Source organism: Pogona vitticeps, chromosome 1, assembly GCF_051106095.1.
Source record: "Pogona vitticeps strain Pit_001003342236 chromosome 1, PviZW2.1, whole genome shotgun sequence".
Classification (NCBI taxonomy): domain Eukaryota; kingdom Metazoa; phylum Chordata; class Lepidosauria; order Squamata; family Agamidae; genus Pogona; species Pogona vitticeps.
In genome coordinates, this window is record NC_135783.1 from 88819254 (window position 1) to 88842879 (window position 23626).

General features: G+C 40.4%; 1 protein-coding gene across 2 annotated transcripts; it reads right to left on the reverse strand.

Moving 5' to 3' along the window:
- Positions 1-474: 474 nt before the first annotated feature.
- Positions 475-23626, reverse strand: HSF2 (heat shock transcription factor 2). 2 transcript variants are annotated; one of them, XM_020794085.3, is made up of 13 exons: positions 23374-23624; positions 12340-12448; positions 11046-11173; positions 10438-10562; positions 10158-10233; positions 7588-7649; positions 7388-7469; positions 5097-5239; positions 4139-4402; positions 3639-3744; positions 3124-3177; positions 2415-2499; positions 475-1159 (listed from the first exon to the last, which is right to left on the reverse strand). In XM_020794085.3, the coding sequence occupies exons 1-13, from the start codon at positions 23497-23499 to the stop codon at positions 870-872; spliced, it is 1650 nt and encodes a 549-aa protein (XP_020649744.3). In that variant the 5' UTR covers positions 23500-23624; the 3' UTR covers positions 475-869. The 2 variants fall into 2 exon arrangements, with proteins under 2 accessions (XP_020649744.3, XP_020649745.3); XM_020794086.3 differs by lacking the exon at positions 3124-3177 and having other exon boundaries at positions 23374-23626.

The following is a 23626-nucleotide window of genomic DNA, read 5'->3' on the forward strand; positions in this document are numbered from 1 at the left end:
TATTCAACAAATTGAATTTTGTGGCTTTCCATGGCATAAAGCTATTGTATACACAAGCTGAGCATCCATCCATGCTTCTTTCTGTACTGTTGCTAGAGAGTGGCCATGGTAACAAACTGTAGCATGGCTGGTTTGATCACTCTTGCTGAAAGTTCAGTTCTATCAGATTTCCTCTCTGAACTAATAATTTATAAAAACCTGCTACCGTTTAGGAACCGGAGAGTGTGATTGTTTTCTTTCTCTTTTCAAGTCTGCTTCAGATATTCCCAAAGCCACATGTAAAACAGGGAAAGACACTACTGCTTCCTGCTACACATATCTTCACAATTAAGAACCCACTCAGATACATGCCTGCAAAACTTTACACAGAAACAATTCTGCCAGTCATGCTTGTGACAAACTGTAGTACAAGTGAAGCAGAAGACTACAAAACGAAGTGGGACACCAGCAGTCCAATCACTCACCACATTTAAGTTCTGGTCCCCTAACACAGTTTTATTTAAACAAAGTTGTAAAAATAGAAAATAAAGTACAGAAGAATAAAACTCTGGAGTGCTACAGCCATCCAGAATTACTTGCATCATTCATACAATAGGACCAAAAGTGAACAAGAAAAATTGCAAGTGGTTAATATAGATCATCTGATTACCTGCTATATCTTGAATATATATAATTCCAAATATGACAGTACTAGAAGTGTAAATGAACTAGTGTGAACGAAACTGCTGACGGTTTGTATAAATGTTCAAACCACTCACATGGACTTTGTGGGAAAAAGTGATTCCACATTAGCTGCTCTCACAAAATGCCATTTACAAAAGATAGATTGCAAACAATAGCCTAAATAAATAGTTTCAACTCTCTTCATGTTAGTTGTTCAACAAGGGCATATCAGTGTCCATTGGCACAGGAGCAAGTTCACACAAATAAAATAATGTAGCTTCACTAGCTTCTGCTTCTGTCAATGGTTCCAGACGAACAAGTTTGCTTTGGGTTGGCTGGGGATCCAGACTACTTTCCAGGAGTTCATCCACTTCTAATGGTTTATCTTCAGAGGACACAGATTCTGGTGCTCCATTTGCACTTTCTACTACTGAGCCTGGATTTCCATCAAGAAGTGCAAGAAGGGGAAGCGCAGTGTACTGAATGAGCTGTTTATCTACAACAGAAGAAACAAAACAAATCAAAATATATACAGTGGTGCCTCGCTAGACAATTGCCTTGCGGGATGAAAAACCCACAAGACGATTGGTTTTTGTGATCACTATGGTGCCTCGCAAGACTTTTTTTCTGACCGTGCTTCGCAAGACTTTTTTTTTGAGACCGATGCTTCGCAAGACTTTTTTTTTTTAGTTCGATGCATAGGGAACCTATGCAAGACAATTTTTTCACAAGACGACAATTTTCGCGGAACGAATAATTTTCCGAGGCACCACTGTAATCCAATTCACTTGTACAACCCATTTGCCTATTCCTACAAAACAAGATTGAGAGACATGTTCATGAAGGCAGGCTGAATTATACAAGAGCTCTCCAATAGCTCAACATGTGACTCCCTGATTTTGTATTCTAATAGTAATCTGTTACTGTTTTTCACTCAATAAACGTAGAAGGAAATTTTCCTGAATCCATGTCCATAGAGTGTTATTTAATTTTCATTTTTCATAATTACTAAATTTATGACAATGTTTCTTCTCACCCCAATACAAAGCAATTGTCAGAGCTGTTCAACAACTACAAGTGATAGTAGTAGCTGCCTAGAGTGGTCTTAACCGACCAGATAGGCGGGATATAAATAAATAAATAAATAGTGAGCACACACACATCCTCTCCAGTTATTCTCCGCAGGGGCCCTGGCACATTTGAAGGGGGTCAGTTTAGAAACAGTTCTTCACAAGCCACCTGATAAGGTTCGTTATGCAACTTGTACAGTCCTGATTCAGCCTGTATATCTTCCATATTGTGTTTATGGCCATGGCCAAAGAAAGGTTAAAAATGGCTACTGTAAACCATCTTCACTGCTTCTGGAATTGATTCTAGACCATCTCTCTCCTCACATGTGATCAGTGCCAAAAATTTAGATGTCAGTTTAATGAGGAAGGTATGTATGGCTTTCTACAGTGCACTGAATGGAAGAAACTGGAATGCCTGGCTGAAGCATGGAAAATTATAAAGCTGTATTAGAGATCAAACCATTCCTTCATTGAGCAGGGGGTTGGACTTGATGACCTTATAGGCTTCTTCCAACTCAATTTTTCTATGAAATGCCTATTATAACACTAACCTACAGGGGAAACTGGGTTCAGTTGATGATGGTTCACTTTGTGAAAGTCAGCCAGGACCCAACTGGGTCATAAATGTGGGAGTCTGCTGTACACAATTTTATTTTTCACATTGAGTACTCATGTACTGACCTGTTTTGGGGTTAGTATTAGGCACCTCTTCTGCAGCTTGCTGAGCACCATTATTCTTCATATTGTCAATTCCTTTTGTATCCACCTATAAAGAGATTGTTTAATTACACAAATGTGACTTTAATTTGGAAACTGAGAACATGAGCAAAGGAAAATGATCTGCATGTATGAACATTTATATTTATAAGAAACAAATGGCAGTGTATCCAGCAGAAGATAGTAACAAACTAATGCTCAGAAAAATATCCTAGTACTGGAATTCTAGATCATCCTAGAATACCCCACTACATCCACTGAACAATTATTAGCATTTAGTAACCAAAGGGATATGCTTAAAAGTGCCCAGAGTAATTTTAAATGATGCAAACTTTACATTTCAATTTGAACCAGTTCTTCACTTTTATGTCTCCCATCCCACTCCTTTTCAACAACACAAAAACTTCAATAACTCTAAATATACTTTTTTCATATCGGGATAATTCTAGTCACAAGCTGGAGAACACAAAAACTTTTAAATTCTTTTGACTCTCATTTTCAAAATGACTAATAAAATTCCAAGCATGGAAATGCAAACAATAAATTGTTAAGTAAATGTCCTACTTGTCTCTGTTAAGAGACAAACAAAAACAACAAATGGTATCATGCTGTATAAAACTGGCCACTAACTGTGGCACTGTATTTCCCACTGCTATGCTAATTTAAAACTTACTTTTGTACTACTGATATGACCTGTAGGATTCATCTGCACGGAACTTGAAAAAAGCTACATCAAAGACAAAATATACACCAAATTTTAAAACTTTTATGTTCTGTAAAATGGTGAACTTAAAATTGCATAATTGGTATATTATGCCTGAGAATTTTTCTTGTAAGCAAATTCTATAAGAAAACTCTCAGGTACTATATTGGTAGAGCTCTCTGAAACTTTAGCATTAAATCCAGCATTACACTAGTGTGTAATTTGGCTAATACAAACAGGACATTCTCCATTTGTCTTCCTTTTTACAGCACCTTATACCATGAAAAATCTGCTCTGAAAGGTACATTCAGAACAGATCAACCTTAAAAGCTTGCAGTTCTATGTTCTACCATAAAATCCTTAATAAGTAACATTTTTTTAAAAAAATGAAAACACTTTTTTCTCAACAAAATCCTTGTGAACTATAAAACAGAACAATATCAATAATAATATTATTAATAAAAGAAAATATTGTCAATATTTACATCAACCAGAAGATCTGGATCTATGCTGAACTGCCGTCCTGAAAGCATAGCCTGGAAATCCTCTAAACTGCAATCAATGCTCTCAAGATAATCCAAGAGTTCCACCCTAAAACAATGCAAGAAAATTCCCATGAAATTCTGAGTTTTTTAAAGCAATATGTTATGCAACAGAATCAAATGTGTACCATTTTAAGCTTCTCAGCTCAGGTAACAATATTAGGTCTCTTTTCCAACCAATGCTGAAAAACCTGGAAATATTTTACAGCCCCATACCATCCATTTCCTCCCCAGCTGATACAAAAATACACAGAATAGGATAATAAATACAATCATACAAAGCTAAAAACAGCCACTATTGGAAATTCAATAGGCAAAGCATAACTCTATACATGTACAAATAATCAATGGTGTTTGTACATGGCACTGATGCCACTGAACATGAATATATTAAATGAAAGTAGGGGACGGTAGGACTTTTAAAGCTAAAGGAAGTGACTCACTTTCCAAGAAGATTGATATTTTGTGAAATCACTCCATTCTCATTGAGTATAGAGTCCATCATTGTGACCGGGTCTTCTGCTGTTAAGGCTGATTGACTGTTTAACTGAACAGCACTGGACATTAAGGGGTTTGTACCATCTGTGGAAGGACTGACAGTATCAGTGGATGGAATAGTGATTGGTTCAGCATTTCCATTTTCTTGGATTATAGGAGCATAATCATCCTCATTGTCATCTTCTACTATTACAATATCAGGGCTATAGCTGCAACATAAACAGAAGCACAGTACTGTTAAGAACCAATGGCCACCTTTCCTTTGCAGCTTAATTGTAAGCAAACATTATGAGCTAGACACTGCTATTATTTTGCAATATCCCTTTTCTGAATGGCAGACATTAAAAATATCACTAAGCTTCTTTTTGGGGTTAGTACTGAAGATGAAACTACAGACTTTTATTACCCCTAGCATTTATAAACTACATTTCAAATATTCACAATATATATAACCTTAGTAATATTCACAATATCTCAGGAGGACAAACCTATTAATGACAGTATGAATGCTAGTCTGAATCCAGTATGGCATTGGTGCTGCTGTGCCATGGAATTTCTCCCCCACCCCCCCCAGCTCTGAGAGAAGGGGGAATCTCAGTTCGGGAAGAGGAGTTTCTGGGGTGTGTGGATTACAAAGGATCAACCCTCTGATTCTGCTATTCTGCCAATGGAACTTAAGCACTAGATACTGCACAGTGATTTGTAATTTGTTGGTCTCAAGTCTGACAGAAATGCTGAGGAAAAAATCCTCCAACTCACACTAAACACTATTATACTAGCTAATCACTGTGTTTGTAATAAACTATTTACAGATGTAAATATTCAACAGACATTCAAACTGTAGACAATAAGCCCAAACATAGGCCTTCCCAATTATATACCTAAACTAAAGAGGCTTCTTACTTTGAGTCTGAAGAAATGTCCTCACTAGTTTCTGGAGTAACTGGAGCCTTTTCTTCATCACCATCATCAGTAATATCATAAATAATAATATCATCTGAAAGCTGTTCCCTCTGCTTTAAGCCATCATTCCTATTGTGTGGTACCTGCCCATTTACATGTTGCAAAAATGAGGGAATAAAAGGAAAGAAAATACAGTAGTTTCATAATAAAGTACATTTTAAAAAGTCAATAATCCTTCCTCAGAACAGATTACAGGGACAGCAACTGCACTGCAACAAATATAGCAAGTTCCTGTAATTAAATATGTGGAGTGCTTCCAGACATTCCAGGTTTTCTCTCCACTTGGGAGTTTTGCTGGAGAAAGAGTCCCAGCTACATTCAATTTTTAAAAATCTCTATATTCTTTTTTGTGGGCTAGTCCCACTTCAATCCCACAAAGCTTTTTCAACAACAAAAAATCATTGTGACCTATTACTCATTCAGACAGTGAGATTTTTTTAACTTGTGGTGTCTCTTCCTTTCTCATTTCTTTCTAGCCGCTCCATGAAACTCCCCTTCTTAGCTAGTTTCCTCCTCCCTCTACCAGTTGTTCCACTTCCACTCCCATCCAGTGTAGTCTTTTGGGACTATTATACTGTACTTCTATAGAATCTAATGGGCTGAGAGATTGCACCTTCCCAAAGGATCTAAGTTTCCAGGAAGCACCAGGGTAGTTTCCCTTTTTGTACCATTAAGAAAAGGAAGCACAAGCCTCATGAAATCTCCAAAATAGGCCCTATTCCAGCTGAGTGAAAAGTAGATGTGCACAGGTGTCTGTAGGTGTGTCTGTGGACTGGAACTCCCAGAATTCTGTTAGAAATTCTTGGAGAATTTGGGGATTGGCATCCACAAGATCCAAGTGGCCTGCTCCATTAGGGACTAGAAGGAATTAAGCACCCCTGATCAGATGCAAAACTTCATCCTAGTCTGTTGTCTAAAAGTGTCCTAATGAAAACCTACAGGATTAAAAAAAACTTATGTAACCCTAGAATTTGGGATGGATACAAAAATTACAGAAATTGATACAAACATACAATAATGGGCCTCATCTTATTGCCTTTGAACTATGGTTCACCTTGTATGTTTGGAAATGCTGTCCTTCAGTTTGTAATTTAAACTATGGTTGGTTATCATTAGAGATGGGGGTATTCATATACGAATATCCCCGCACAGGTGGAAATAACGAAGATCTGGCCCCATGGGGCCGGACTATCCACTCACAATTTTGCCATTGCTGCCAGTTCTGCAGAGGCTTCCTATCACACCGTTCTCTGCAATGGATTAGCCACTCCATGATCTGGCAAAGAGGCTCATCATCCTGCCTGCCTCCTGCCAGGAGTGGGTAATCGACAGCAGACAACAGCGGGATAGGAAGCCTCCGTGGAGCTGGCAGGAGTGGCGAAATCTTGAGTGGACAGTCCGGCCCCACGGGGCCAAACCCTCGTTATTTCTACCTGTGCGGGGATGTTCATATTCGTATACAAATATCCCCATCTCTAGTTGTCATCTATGGCTTGGTATTGCTTCAAACTAAAGCAGTACATTTCATTACAGAGAGTTAACAGATTCAAGTGTAGAGTTATTTAGTGAAGAGGAATTCAAGTAATGTGCACAAAAAGTAACCTGCCTGCTAAAGCGTTACCAAAAAGCTGACACCATATGCAACTCTATACAGTGGTGCCTCGCATTACGATGATAATTTGTTCCAGCGAAATCGCTGTAGAACGAAAACATCGTAAAGCGAAATTAAAAAGCCCATAGAAACGCATTAAAACCTGTTTCATGCGTTCCGATGGGCTTAAAACTCACCGTCCAGCGAAGATCCTCCATAGGGCGGCCATTTTCGCTGCCTGTCTTGCGAGGAATCCGTCCCTAAACACAGCGGGGAGCCATTTTATTTACCCAGTGGCCATTTTGAAACCGCCGATCAGCTGTTGGGAAATCATCGTTTTGCGAAGAATCGGTTCCCGAAGCGGGGAACCGATCATCGCAAAGCGAAATTCCCCCATAGGAAACATCATTTTGTGATTGCAAAAGCGATTGGAAAAAGTTCATCGCAATGCGATTTCGAGGCACCACTGTATATGGATTTGCTCAATATCACAGAAACCTATGTTTAAAACAGTACTTTTAATTACCTTCCGAGCACTTTGCACATACCATTACAAACAAACCTTCTAATTTTAAGCTATTTCATTTCCTCTCCAATCCATTTTTCAGTTTACACAAGCATATTTTCAAGATTAACTTACATGTTTGTTTTCTGGTGGTTCTTTGACTATCTGCTGGAATACACTGGCTTTTGTAGCTCCATTAGTATTCAAAAGCAGGGGACTATATAAAAGATTTAAAAAGTTTTGAAAATATAAAGATTTGAATTAAGTTCTTAGATGTCATATTTTTATTAAATAAAACTGTATTACATACCCCAAATTCTCAACACTATACTTACCGTTTACGTTTCAAACTCACTAGCTGATTATTCTGAACAAGGGTAACAATGAAATGTACAATCTGGGGGGAAAAACAGAATACTGTCTTAGGCTGAAAACGTACATAAACACAGATTAAAGTATATCCAAATGAATTCATTAATGATGATTTACTCCTCACTGGGAATCTATAAGAGTACATTTAATGTTTATTATACATGAAATCAAAATATGGTATTTTGTTCTAGGGAAATTAACTGTTAACATATTTTCATAAATCTTCACCAAGTCACAGAATATCATATGAAGTGAAATACTTGATAAAATCCTGTGGCTTATTATTGTAAACCTCAGTAGACTCACTGAACCAATGGGGATTTGGTAAATCAACTCTGTAGGTTACATTGATTTAAATGGGCCTACTCTAGTTTCAACTTACTTTAGGAACTAGAGTAGGGCAGCTCAGCTACCTGAGAAGAGTGTACCAAGTCAGTCATCGAAGTTCATGGAAAGATTTGGCAAACATTTAAACCAGAGGCAACAATGTAGCCTGCTCAATTTAAAAGATGTTAACACTTAGCAGTGAGGAACATGGTTCCTCCTCCTTCAGCAGATAGCTGTCAGTAAGATAACCGTGACTGGTTATTAACTTTCTGCTCGTGGTTTTTTAGATTTTCATTTTGGTATGATCAAAGTATCTCAGAACTCATGGTATTTAAAGCCCATTTTAAACGTTGACCAATAAGACCCACTTGCCAGAAAGAAAGGAAGGAAGGAAAGGAAATAAATTACAGTGGTGCCTCGCTTAACGAGCGCACCGTTTAATGACGAATCTGCATAGCGATGAGGTTTTTGCGATCACAAGAGTGATTGCATAACAATGTTTTCAATGGGTAAACATTGTGTTGCGATGATCAGTAAACGTTTCGCTTACCGATTATCGCATAACAATGTTTTAAAAACAGCTGATTGGCGGTTCCAAAACGGCCGCCGGAAAAAATGGCCACCCGCAGCGTTTTTGCGCCCTTTCCTCGCTTACCGGGCAGCAAAAATGGTGGCCGGATGGAGGATTTCCGCATAGCAGTGAGTTTTTCCCCCATAGGAACACATTAAACATGTTTTAATGCGTTCCTATGGGTTCCCCCCCCCCCAGCAACAAATCCGGATAGCGACGATTTTTTTCAGCACGGATTATCATCGCTATGCGGGGCACCACAGTATTCTTAACATTCCCAAAGCTTTTGCTTTGGAACATCTGATAATAAAGATGAATGGGACTGCCATGTGCTGAATGTCAGGCTGTATCTTTCTTTCTGTCAAGCAGTTCACCACCGCTAAATCCATCATCTAGAATACAGCAAAATATGACAGCTAAGGCAATGAGTCTGCCTCCCATCACTCATCTGATTGCCCCCCTCATTGGGCAATACTTCCCAGCCTCCTGTGGATGAGAAGTCCACTCCTGCACACAGGGCTCTATCTCTCTCTCTCCCCTCCTGAGTCACTCTCCTTTGCCACTCATGCCTCCCCTGTTCTCCCCAGGGCTTTCTCAGGAGCCGGTGTCTCCTTTGCCTTTCAGTCTTCTCTTGGAGCTCTATCAGTTCCTCCCACTCATTAGTCCATGGGTTCAGCTCAGACATCCATTCCCATCCCTCAGGTAATGGGCAATCTTCTTTCTTCAACCATCTCTGCTTTCACTTCACTTTTCTTTTCTTCTCCCTTGCCCCTCGCTCATTTCCCCTTTGCATTTGTTTTCCCCTTGTCTTTGCTCCATCCTTTTTCTGTTGTGTTCATATGTGTTTTTTCTGCCTTTTCAGTCAAGTACAGACTTCCCTCCCCTCTAGGGAGCCTCCCTTCTATGTCCCAATTTCACTATGGGATTTGTAGTGCAAAATCTCTCTGTTCTCACAGGAAGAGAGGATGGCACTTGGAAAGAAGCTATGTCCTTCCAGTCCCACTTCTCACAGGAATCCTTAAGTGTTTAACCATTCCCTTCTTCTGGGAGCACTCTGGGATCACATAACTTGCCCAAGACTACAAAAGCTGGCTTTTCAGCTACAAGGTACAGTGGGGAACTGAACTCCCAACCCCGGTGCTTTCACATTCTAAACTAGCCAGCCAGCTAATCAATGCTTAGAGACGTACATGCAAATTCAAAATATATACCCAGTATATTAACAGTTCTGGAAGGTTTCTATTTTGGGGATGCTACATGTACAAATGCACTGTTTTGTCCACATCTATGAACAATTATGTCACACTGTGAATTCACAACAGCAAGTAAATTGAGGATCTAATACGTTCTATACAATACCATGCTACTGTGTCTGTAGTAAGACATTTGAACTTCATTGTCCCATATTCAAATGACCACTGAAAACCAAACTACCTTCCAGACTACATGTGCACTCAACCTGGTGTTGCTGCTACGCTGTTTAAGCTACCAGCTGCTGCAGAATGTTTTGTTCGTACTGCTGAAAATTCGACAGTGTTATTCTGCATTTGCTTCCTCTTGATTTTGTACGACACGTAATAGATTTTACTCATTTTTTAAAAAATTAATCACTTACAATAGCAGTTATGTAATTACCTTTCGGATAACTTGCTGTTGGTGTAGATGCTTTGCTCTCAGCTCTGCTACTTCCCGCCAAAGTGATTCATTTTCTCTGTTTCAAAATGTTTATAGTAAGTAATTCAATAAAACATTTTGAATTGTTTTCCTTAAAGTGACTTTAATAACCAACTAATAAGCAGACCAACAGTTTAAGAACTAAAATAATATAATTTGAAATTTCAAAATTTTAGACACAAAAGTACCACACCTTCTCCCTGAAACCAAATTACACCACACAGACGCTCATCACATTTACCTCTTCAGAGCAGACAGCCTGGATTCAATAGTCTCTTGTTTAATTTGCACCTTCTGAGCACTACTTATGATTTTAGACAGGTCTTCCTGGCGTATTTTATTTTCTTCAGGCCTTGAAGATGAAACCTATAAAAATTAACACCCCAAATACAAGGTTTCAAACAGAAATAATGTATTACTTACTTCTCTGAAATTATGAAGTTACTCTTGCTATTATGTGCTGTCAAGCTGAAATTGACATAGTGACCTTGACAGGACTTTCAAGGTAAGTATGGCATTTAAGGAGTGGTTTTGCCAGTTCAATCCCCCCAAACAGTTTCCGTGGCCAAGTGGGGAATCAAAACCTGTACTTCAGAGTCCTAGTATGTCACTCTATCCATTACACCACACTGGGTACACATATGAAGTTACCAAACTACAGTAACTGTTTCACTATCATAAAAAAGTTGTACGCCAATAGTATATCTATAGTATATCAATCAATTTTTAAAGAAATAGACTATAAACTCTGGATACCAACAGAAAGATAATCTGCTTTTGAAATTAAATGCTGAGATATACATAAAAAGTGAATTTCTTCAAGACAGAGAGAGGCTAAACATCTCTAACCTTTCTTTTAATATGTTCCAGTAGGTCTTCCCGTCCTTGTTTGAAGTAGGGGTGCTGGAACTCAACAGGACCATCCCTTTCCAATTTCACAATGCCTGAATCAACATGGACTACCTTACGGAAGCCATCTGGAAAACAAATGACAACTCAATTATGCAAATGTCTACTTGAATATTCAAGGATAAAAGACAATTCAGTAAAATTTTCTCAAGTTATCATCTAGAGTACAAATAGCAGTTCCACTAATTCTCACTGCTCTGCCTCATTCTTCTAAATATTCCCTTCATTTGTGCAAGTGTACGTTGAGTGCGTCAGGTGCATGGCAAACTTATTCAGTGGTGCCATTTTATTTTATAACTGTCCCGGTACTGCCTTTTTCCCTATAGCAGGGAAATGAGGCAGTCATATATTCAGCATTTGCAGTGCTGCCATTTGATATGAAGAACTGCTGTGAAATCAAGTTCAGTTCACCATTTCTTCTAGGTTAAAGAAAGTTGCTTTAAAATCTGGAAAGTCTTTCCAGCATTGAAATGTATCTACTATGTTTCCTGACTTGACTATACCACTTTGGGCTCTATACGGAATCTTGTACTGTACTTCCAAAAGAAGCATCCCCAAATTGGCTGGATTCCAAGTATTATTCCATCAGTGAATCACCTCCACAATGGAATGAAGAAGCATCATCTCCCCCACTTTTCTGGAGGACCCCAGACCTCAGGAGAAGATTTTCAGGGGGCACAGGGCAAACCTCACTAATAGAAATGAGTCCTTGCATCTACTGGAGCCTCTTGCCTGACCACCCCCATATTAGGTTTGCATATTAGATGAACTGGCTGTGACTGTAAATTGAAATCTGTCCCTTCTAGACAATGCTAGCTATCAATGAGATACGCCGCCCCAACCATCATAACCTTTTCTATACTTAACATTCTAATAAGACAGATTTTAGTCTTAGCTGTCAGACATGAATGAAGCTCATACAAAAAAACAGATATTCACACAGGCCTACAGCTACAAAAATTATTGCCTCATGGAATCTATTTCTCACCAATTGTTTTTCTCCCTATGGTTTTGGAAGATCTGTTGTAGCCTTCACTGAAAATAAACAGCACATGTATTATCTGCTTGCCTCAGATGTCACTTTAGCCAGAGACTACATTTAGATGGTTTATAATACTACGTACTTGCATCACTGGTTATAAGAAACAGAAATCAAAACTCATTTATGGACTAAGTCCCATTAAATACAGATAAAAGTACTGAATTCAACTGCAGTTATTGCTGTAAAACTCACACATATTTAGCTGTCTCACAAAGCTTGCCATGTTGTTGTGTTTGAAGTACTTTGGAAGAATCTCTTTGGCAAACCTTTGTTCATCCAACACAAGGAAACTCTGGCCATTCTGAAATTAAGATTACACAAAACACACTTAACACCTGAATAGTACAATTAGAAACAAAAAATAGTTCCATAATCTTAGCCAACTATTTATTTTATTCCATATAGATGATTGGGGATGTCCATTTGGGTTTTCTGGACTCCAACTCCCAGGATTCTACAAGAATGGCCTATTCACCTTGCTTCCTGCTGGTAATATGTGAACCACTTTGTGGGAGTTCTAGTCTCAATGCCCTCAATAGAAGGTATCTCCCAAAGAGCTAGCATGTCTAGCAGCCTCAGCAGCCTCCTTTTTTGGACATTACCAATGGGAAGCAAGGCTGGACTGGGTCTTACCACACTGAAGCAAGACCCTTCTCGGGGTGAGCAAAATGTAGAAAAGTCTGTAGTTGTAGGTTTGTTAGCTGGAACTCCCAAAATTCTGTCTAGAGAATTCTTGGAGAACTGCAATTTGGAATCCAAAAGAAGAAAAGAAAGACACATGCCTAGACATCAGGTGAAGACAAACAAAATTCTAGTAGGTACCAGATATGTGGCATTAATTAGAAAGAACCCCTTTGAGGGAATTAAGCACAGTAGGACACTCATGCAAGTGGTTCTCCTCTCTTGCTGACTATCGTCACACACTGCAGGTGAAACAATGGCAAAACTGCCGTTCTTAGGCTTTCAAGTGATGCTCCATCTACCCTATTCTCCCGACCTGGCTCCTTCTGACTATTATCTGTTCCCCAAACTCAAAAACACCTAAAGGGACAATGGTTTGGGAGTGTTCCGGAGGCAACTAATGCGGCAAATGAGTGGTTACACCAGCAGTCGGAAGAATTTTATTTGCAGGGACTTAAGAAGCTGCAGCACAGATGTCGCGAGTGCATTGACTTCCTGAGGGGAATATGTAGAATAGTTTGGCAGTTACAGCTTCCTAGTTCAATTTTTTCTGGGAAAGGCTCAATACTTATCAGCACCCCCTCCTATGCCAATATTTACAAATGTGTATCATTAAAAATGTAAATACTACAAGAAAAGCAGTCACAGACAATTATAAAGAAGGTACTGAAAAAAACTGGTAGAAATTAGAGATGGGGGTATTCACATATGAATACCCTTGCACAGCTGGATGTAATGAGGATCCAGCCCCAGGGACTGGACTGCCTCTAGCTCCACTGTCCCTTCCAATTGCTCCGGAGCTCATGGTCGGCTATCCACTCCTAGAATGAAGACGAGCCTGCAAGGCTGATGAGTGGATAGCCGACCATGAGCTCTGGAGTGATTAGAAGGGAGAGCAGAGCTGGTGGAGGTGGCTGCACGAGTAGACGGGCAAGCCCCAGGGGGCCAGCCCCTTGTTACGTCCAGCTGTGTGGGTGTATTTGTATACCAATACCCCAATCTCTAGTAGAAATTATTGCCAACTTCATAAAGGATCTGAGGTAGACACATGCCAATCATGCTAGCCTTTTTCATGGCTAAACTTTAAATAAATTTTACTAGTATCTTCCTAAGAACTAAGAAAAATAGAATCTTCTTTACTTTTAACTTAGAGTATTCTATGAACAGAATTAACCACAGACTATATACTTGGCCAGAACTGAACCACTAACAAGTCACTTATATCTTTATTGCTTGCTTCTTCAATTACAAAAGCCACATTCACATCTGCTTCTCTGCAGTGCTATAAAAATCTGTGCAGCAGCTTCAGAAAGGGTGGCACCCTTCTGATGAATCACAAAGAATGCGAACTATACAAGGACTAGGAAGATCTACTTTCACTTCAGAAGTTACTGTTTCCTTCTTCCTTGATGCCTGTAACTAGTTGGTGAAATTGTTAAGGCTTTTTCTGATGGATCTGAAGCAAAAGTTGCAGGTGTTCCTAGGACATAGTGAAGAAACCAGTAACTATATCATGATTTGTGGTATCAGCCAGGCTACAAAGTAAAAAGAGAAACAAGTTGCTCATTGGAGTATGGGAGATGTGTCAATTTTAAGACAAAAAACTGCCCTGCAAATACAATCCATGTTTAACTAAAACATCTAGCAAATTTGCAATGTAGACAACATACACCTATACCCCAAGGGTGGCAAATGAAGACAGAATGGAGAGAACTAGACTCCCTCCTTCCAGGACTCTATTCCTTGCTGAGCAGAAAGTGCAAATATCCTACTATAGTTTTGCTAGTCCATCAGTCTCCATGGGGATGGGCATTTCTGCTCTGCCTGGTATAAGCTTTGGAACAATGCCAAGGGAGTTATTTCTTTGGGGTCACTCTGGCCACATGCACAGAGACTGTGGGGGTGTCTGTGTTTTTCAGTCTCTTTTTTAAAGGCAGGGAGTAGGTATTTGATTGAGAACCAAATAGGTGCTAAACTGAACCTCATCTCAGTTCAGACGTCAATTTCTGCAAAATTCTTGCTGATTTATTTGGAGGAACAACAGATGCTTAAACAGCTGAACTGCTACTTGTAGTCTGTCTATATTGCTGTTAGTTTGAATTGAGAAGCACTTAGCAGTTATTACTTCTATGATTTATATCTTGTGTGTTTTCACTCTGTTCCTTTTATTAGAATTTGGAAAATCAGCTAAATGTCTGCAGAGAATGTTGGGATATGACGGGTGGTGATGTTATCAGGACTGCTTAGAGTACAGAGAGGTGACATGGGGACAATATGGCAAGTGAGAGAAGAAACATTAAAAACTTTATGCCCACTCTTTTGCCTATTTGTTCAATGTAGGAAATACTGATTGACTGACTGATATGGTTCAGAGAACAGTTATTAGTTTCAGTGAGAAAAGAGAAAATGGGTGTCTCTCAGGAAGCAGCTCCAGGAAGGAGAGGAAATATGAGACAGGAAGCATAGAGGCAAAACATCTGAAGGGAGGATGCAATATAACCTAAGTACTAATAAACCAGGCTGGAAAACCAAATAAAGGACTTTGAAGAAATAGACCATAAACTATTTTACAACAGATATAACTGGTATGAAAGGAAGAAAAACTTCTGCAGGACTAGCTAAAGCAAACCAAATGGACTGGTAAGGACGTACATGAAGAAACAATGGATGATGGAAGCAACAGAGTGCCTAATGCAGAGGTGGGGAATATGTAGCCCTAATTATACAATTAAGACTCAATCATGTGGAGTCAAAAAATTCCAAAAATGGAAATGTTTCTAGCGTTTAATTTTTCCATGAAAGATTTTCCATTTATAAAATAATTAATAAAATCCATTAGTAACAATAGCCAGTACTCTTTTTTGTAGCTCTGCTGGCATAAAGATGGTGATGTCACTGGCAGACAGCTGCTAATTAAAGAGTTCTGATTTTGGTTTAAGATTGTGCACAATTCACATACAATGAGACAAAAACTGCCTGCAACCCTAAATCAAAGCAGGAACTCTTCAGTTAATGGTAATCTGCCACTGCCAGTAATGTCACTACTGTTGTACTGACAAATGAATAGATACAAATGAATATGTATTTATACCATATTAGACAAGCATAATTTTGAAGCTTTGTGAGCAGCAAAGTTGGTGTTACATAGCAAAAGAAGAATTAAATCAGAAGCCAAATTATTCATGCTATACCTGCTATGAGACTAATTTTTTTAAGGTTTGACTGATGTGTAAACAGGGAGATTAAAATACATACAAACACACAATCCAGGGTGAAACTGATTTAAATTACAGTTTAATTTTTCCAAAATATATTTTGATGATTTAAATTAATCTCTAAGGCAATCCAACATAATATAAAGTTATGAATTCACATTTGGCAGTAGAGATCAAACAACTGGCTTTCCAATTAAGACTCCCATTTCTTTTAGAGTTGGAGAGCAAGGATACAGACCTTCTAAGGAACACCACCAGGGAGGTAAAGTTAAGAGACAGAGAGAATGAGTGAGAGAGACTGTCTAATGCAGAGGTCGTCAACCCCCCGGTCTGTGGCCTGAGCTGGACCGGGCCGCGCAGACCTCCCGCCCCACCCGCACGCACTCCCTTCCCTGCAGCTGCTTTGTGCATGTGCACACATGACAGCGCCAGTGTGAGCACTCCCCCACCCCTTCACACATGTGCCCAAGTGAAGGGGTGGGGGAGCACTCACACCGGCACTGGCGGGCGCTCCCCCACTGCTTCACGCATGCAGGGGCCCCGCCTGCCTCGGAGGCTCAACCGGTCTGCAGTCCCGAAAAGGTTGGGGACCGCTGGTCTAATGATCAGATACAAAGCTTCGTCTGATTAAATATTTATTTATTTAATTTAATTTAATTTATATGCCGCCCACACTACCCAAAGGTCTCTGGGTGGATATTTGAATCAGAAACCCCAAGTTCTAGGTCTACTCTCACTGACTGCGATTTCTGATTCAGTACTAGCAGGCTGGACTAGGATTCAGCAAACTTGGGTTTAAAACTCTACCCAGCTATGAAAAGTCACTTGGGGGTGGTGGTAATGCATTGGTACTCCATGCCTTAAATATTTCATAGTTTTTTACAAGCATGAAGTGTACATAAAACCAACCCCAAAACAACAGATGTTAACATTTATTTAATCAATGGAAGTCAAATATGCATGCTTCTTCAGATTATGTTCTTAAGGTTTGTTCTTCTACCTACGGAATGCTTCTCTCTAAGATCATGTTAGTGCCACTTACACCTCTCAGGCATTGATGCTGTAGGTGGCCACCCCAATAGGGGTCAGGAAGTTTACAATTTTGAACCAGGCCTTCTCTGTGGTGACCACCTCTTTATGGAATGCTCTACTTGTGGAGGTTCAACAGGCCCATTCCCTCCTAGTATTTAGGAAGCACATAAAAACTTTGCATTTTAGGGATGTCCTCCCTCATAATTGTTGGCCAGTTAGTCTTATTTTGACTATTATATTCTGTAATCTTTATCTTGTCCATTTCCACCATCTCGATTTTTAGTCCTGTTGTACTTTTGTATTATATTTCTTTATTTTATATTTCTGGAATTTAGCTGTTTTCTTTATCATATTTTATTGCTGGAAACTGCCCAGAGTAGTGGCAAGGCCACTAGATGGTGAAGTATAAAAATATAATCAAACAAACAAGGTGCTGGGAAAATTTCCAATTAGAAATTTTCTGGAAAATCAACATCATTTGTTGGACTGTAATTCTCATCAATTCTAGCCAGCAGAAAACCTGCAGTTCTGAAACATCTCAACAATGTTTCCCATCCCTTTCCAAATGGGACAATGGATTCCAGTCTTACCTACATATGGCAGACAGAAGAACTGAGAGGCCATAGCCTGCCTAGGGCCATCCGAAGGGCTTCTGATAATATGAATTGGAAAATTCTTGCCTCAATCAGTCTTAGCCATGAATCCACACAAGTCTGGACAGAACAATCCTATGACAATCCTATAGTCACATTACATAGGGAGTTAACATGCTGTGGTAGTCCAAATTTTACATAGTTATGTTCCAAATGATCCCACTCATAAAACTGGATATAGAAAAACAGCTGTAATAAACAAGTGTAGAGCAGAAACAGGAAGCAATCTAACAAAAAATCCACCAACTTTTCTGTCACCCAGGAATTTTAAGCATAGATATAGATATTCCCATATAAATAATTATCATCTGTTATCCAGTCAATTCTGACTTATGGCAACCCTTTTCAAGGTTCTGGGTAGAGAGTGGTTTACCATTCTCTTATTCTGGGTGCATCCTGGGACTGTGCAGCTTGCCCAAGACCACACAGGCTGGCTCTTCCCCTCAGAGGCAGAGTGGAGAATTGAACTCCCAACCTCCAGCTCTGGACCAAGATTCCTAACTCACTGAACTATCCAGCTGCCCACATTGCCTATGCACAAAAGGAAAACACAGAGTAACTTTTTTTTTCTTGTTCACATATCTTCTTTTCAGGCACACTAGTAAGCTGAAAAAAGCAATGCTTCTCTCGGCAATGGAAGAGAAGTCCTATTTGTGAGACAAAAAGCGAGAGGGATACTCCACTCACTGGAGAGCCGTCCCTCCTCAACCACAGAGATGGGGAGGTTGACCCCAAACCCATATCCGAACCTTCGGTGGAGGCTCCATGGGAGTCAGTGATAGAGGAGCTGATGGAAGATGTACAGAAAGTGACGATAGGGGAAGTTCAGGAAGAAAAGGCGGGAAAAGAAAGAAGAGGGTAGAGTCTGATGCAGGAGGGGGGGAAGTGGAAAGGAGGGAAGAGCAGTTACCACCTGGTTGGGAATGGATGTGGATGCAGGATCCGTGGACTGGATTATGGGAGAGATTGAGAGTGCCAAAAGAGGAGGCAGATTATAGGAGAAGAGTAAAGATTCCCCCTAAACCCTCTTATTTTGGGAAGGGAACAGAAGTGAGGGAGAAGTAGACTGAGAGAGGAAAAGGAACGAGTGGAGAGGGAAAGAAGAGAAAGATTATAATGGAGAGTGAGAGAAATGAAAAGAAGGAACTACAAGGAAGACCCTAGGAGAACTGAGATCCCGATGGACAGATCCTGTGGGATGACAATCTGGATGAGGAGACCGTGCCCCTGCTGGAAAGTGTGACGAGGCAGACGGTAAAGGACTGGGCCTCAAATGATCTTCAGGGACCCTGGGACTGTAGTTATAAAAACCTGTTTTTTTCAACGACTGGAAGCACCTTCCGGACCAGTTGGCAGGAGGAGAAAAGACTCATAATCATGTTCCAGACACTTGTTTATTATTTAATCTTCCAATAAATCCCACACCTGTTTTGAAGCAACACGGATCTGATGATTTCTTTGAATTGATTCTGGAGCCTAAAGTCGAACCCTCACATTATTCAATACTTATCATGCCCCAAAGTTCACCCAATTTCCCCCTTTGTGCTAGTGATGTCATGTCATGTTACGGTTCACTTGGCAGCAGCTTACCACAGACATAAGTACAGTGGTGCCCTGCATCACGACGATCCCACAGGACGATGACTTTTTCGCAATCACTATAGCGAACGCAAAACAATGCTTCCTATGGGGGATTTTCGTTTGATGATTAGGTCCTTGCTTTGCGAACTGTTTGTTTGCAAAACGACGATTTTTCCAGCTACCCCAAAATGGCTGCCCTGTCTATTCCAGACCCATGCTTTGCAGAGCAGCCATTTCAACAGCTGATCGGCACTCGGAAAATGGCTTCCTCTATGGGTGATCTTCGCTGGACAAGGCAATTTCCCCATTGGAATGTATTAAATGGGTTTCAATGCATTCCAATGGGGAATTGTTTTTCGCATGACAACGAGTTCGCTTAACAGCGATTTCAGGGGAACAGATTATCGTCATCATGCGGGGCACCATTGTATAATGTAATACTGATTATTCATTACCATTGTACATGCTAGGTCGTGCATGCCCAGAAATATTTACCGTATTTGCCGGTGTATAAGGCGACTGGGCGTATAAGGCAACACCCCAACATTCCCACTCAGAATGTAGAGTTTGTTATATACTTGCTGTATAAGACTACCCCCTCTTCCGCATGCGTGATTCTGCTTTGGCTGCATCATGGGGAGAGTTCCTTTTGGTTCCTTTTCGGAGAGAGCCAGGGTTTGCTGGAAGAAGGAACAGCAGAGAGGTGGCAGCCATTTTGGAGAGGTGGCAGCCATTTTGAGAAGCAGCAGCCATGTGGTTGCATCTCAAAATGGCTGCCTCCTCTCTGCTGTTCCCGACAGTCAGCTGTTCGGCGCTAGAGTCAGGCTGTTCCCAGGCTAGGAGCGGGGCTCTACTCGGTCTTACTACCAGGTAAGTGACTTCGCTGGGAGAGAGGGAGGGTTTGCTGGACATGTACCTGGCATACAAGACGACCCCCCCTTGGAGGCATGTTTTTCAGGGCCAAAAAGTCGTCTTGTACACCGGCAAATACGGTAGGCAAAATTCTCTACCAGCCTGTTAAGCGATAGGATTACACGGAATCTATTTTCCTATAATTTAAAATAATTGGACAGCCAATTTTGATGTACCAAATCGACTTCAGTCAAAATACAACCTTAGCAGCAAGGAAAAAAAAAAACATGTATCGAGCTAATCATAGGCTAAAAATAAAGAGCCACTCTTAGCACAGTTGGGAGCATGACACAAAGACAATGCAAAATATGAGTGTCTCTTAGTATCTGGACACTATTTGCCTTAGTCATGCGAAGACTATGTGTGAAAATTGATCACTCCAGTTTCTCCATCCTATTTTAATCTGTAGAAATCCAAATAGAAACATGACACTAATACATCATAGAACACCACCTATCCTGCAGGAATAGAAATTAATAGAAAGGATACATTGCATTTTTAGAACGACAATTTTGCTGACCAAAGAGTGTCTGCATTAATTTAATAGATGACACAATAAAAAAAATTACTGATTAGATAAATAAAACAATGTTACAACACTTTCCTTGCTGAGATCAGAACAGAGCTGTTTGACTCACTGGACACAAACTATATTTCCTTTCAATGTTAACTTTTTTGGAAATCAGAAAGGTAGCATGTCAGCATGTTCCTCACAATAAATACAGTGGTGCCTCGCTAGACAATGATAATCCATTCCACTAAAATCACTGTTTAGCGAAATCATTGTCTAGCGAAAAGCATTTTCCCATTGGAATGCATTGAAACCTGTTTAATGCGTTCCAATGGGGAAGAATCGTCGTTGTCTAGCAAAGATCGGCCATAGGAAATCCGCTTTGCAAACCGCTGATCAGCTGTTTAAATCACTGTCTTGCGAAGCTTGGTCCCGAAAACACCTGTTTGCAAGCGCGGAGGGAGCTGTCAAAATCATTGTCTAGCGAAAATTGGTTTGCAAGCAAGGACCAAACATTGTCCAGCAAAATTCCCCCATAGGAATCACTGTTTTGCGACTCGCTATAGCAATCTCAAAAAGCCAATGTCTAGCGAAAAAACTGTCATGCGGGGTAACTGTCTAGCGAGGCACCACTGTAACACAGCAAATATGTAAACTTTCTTAAGCCACAAACTGGTCTAGAGAGCTAGTGAATCCCCAACCTTTCATGTAAACCTATGTATCTGCACAATTCCCAAGTGGTCATTATTAATATCAAAACTGTAAAATAAGAGCATTCAGAATTTATGTAGCGTTTAATGTTCAAAATGCTTCACGTTACTGCATCTGATGGCAGTTCCTAGTCTGAGAGTTTATATCACAATAGATCTATTAGCTTTTCAAAGACAAAATAGTGATTTCTGCTGCGACAGACTGATTCAGGCACTTCCAACAGATTTAAGTACTATCCTAAAAGGCAGTATCACTATCCCATATTGCTGAAGTGTGTCTTAGAAAAAAAAGAATATTGTTTTGCTTAGAACCACTGAGTACTGTTAAGATTAAACAAGGCATGACAACTTTTGACCAAGTAATGTTAGCATCAGATATTAAACTAATTAGGAAAATATATAAATTCCTTCTAAACTGGAAAATGGAGGATGAACAGGTCAAAGAAACGATGGTTCAATGGGCATAAAATTTTGGATACAATATTGACTTTGAAAAATGGCAAGAGCTGTGGTCTAGAAACTATAAGATGACAATGACAACATCCTATAAACAGAATTTATATAAAATGTTTTATAGATGGCATCTTCTGACAGATTGTCTAAGATGTATTCTAATAGGTCAAGTAAATGTTGGAAATGTCATAAAAATTGGAACCTATTATCACCTCTGGTGGACTTGTGATAAAGCAAAAAACTTTTGGAACAAAATACATACATAGCTTGTTAAAATAATTAAAAAGCATGTAGACTTTAGGCCAGAGTTCTTTCTGTTAGGTATAATACCAGAAAGTGTTGATAAATAAAATGTATATTTATTATTGCATATTTTAACAGCCGCGAGGATTATATATGTATAGTACTGGAAAAAGGAAGGAACACCTACAAATCAAGAAATTATTAAAAAGATACTGGACTGCGCCGAAATGGATAGACTAACACTGAAAATCAAAGGAAAAGAAGATACAAAATATTATCAAACATGGGACTTGTTCTATCAATGGTTAGAGGGACTGTATAGATCAGGAGCGTAATGTGTAAGGTAGTTGTTTTAACAAATTAATGTAAGCTGTACTCAGGTGGCACGATGTTAAATCAACATGGATTTTATATAATAAAAAATACTCAAAAAAAGATTAAACAAGGCATGAACTAGGCTCTACCACCCCCATTCTTTAATACTTTTTGAACACCAAGTCTAAATCCAAATTGTAAACTTTCATTAGCAACATTTCATGTAGGAAGAAAGCTACACCTATTCCGGGTACGGATTTCTCCCCACATGACGTTTTTCCTGCATAGGCAACATCTCTAAGCAAGAACATGTGCGGTGTGGAGCGTCAACCACGTGTGTTCCTTTTGTCGTGAATCGATTTCCACACCCACTGTCCTAACGGGCGGGAGGGGGGGTAGAGAGCGTATCAGTCACGTCAAATCCCTTTCGGTCTCTGATCCTCCTCAAGTATCTTGCCCCACACCTGTCCCCACAAGAGGAGTTTCAACATAAAGACCCAAGGGCAGCCTTGCCTCTCGCGGCCATGGGATTCTTGAGGCCTCCCCGTTCCCTCATTTCAGGTGCAACGGCGAAAAGAGAGAGAGTTTGTGTGGGCGGGATGTTCCATCGTAGGCCTGGATGCCTTTTTTAATATGTCACTCGACGCCACCTCGCTTCCCTTCCTGAGGAAAACGAAAGGGTGCCCAAGGTCTGACCACGCCCCCTCTGGCCAGCACAACGGCTCTTCTCCCCCCCTTTCCCCCCTCTCCTCCAGGCTTTTTGTCCGACCAAAGGAAAGAGACGATCAAGTGTTGTTGTTTTTTAAAATGACCCTGGGGAAGAGAAAGACCAGATCCAGGGAGGGCGGAACCTCCAAGGCCCGGCGTGAGGAAAGGCCGTCTCATCTCCCGCCTCCTCGGCCTCCCTCAGGAGCGCTTACCTGGCTCCAGGTGATAAGCTGGTTACTCGGCGCGTCGCCCACCAGCGTCCAGAGTTTAGTCAGAAAGGCCGGGACTGCGGTCGCGCCTCCCGTATTCGTCGCCGCGGCCACCGGCTGCTGCTTCATTGTGGCTCTGGAATGAACGGAGAGCCGCCTCGGCCTCGGTTACTACCACCACCCCTTCTTCCGTCGCGCCTGCGCGGGCCGCGACACGCGCGGAGGCGCGAGCCTTTCGCCCCTCCCTTTACATAAC

Coding starts and splice junctions, on each gene's coding strand:
- HSF2 (XM_020794085.3), bottom strand. CDS start 23,499: ATGAAGCAGCAGCCGGTGGCCGCGGCGACGAATACGGGAGGCGCGACC. Junction 4,403..5,096: donor GACATTTCTTCAGACTCAAA/GTAAGAAGCCTC, acceptor TTTATGTTGCAG/CTATAGCCCTGATATTGTAA. Junction 1,160..2,414: donor TAATACTAACCCCAAAACAG/GTCAGTACATGA, acceptor CTTCTGTTGTAG/ATAAACAGCTCATTCAGTAC.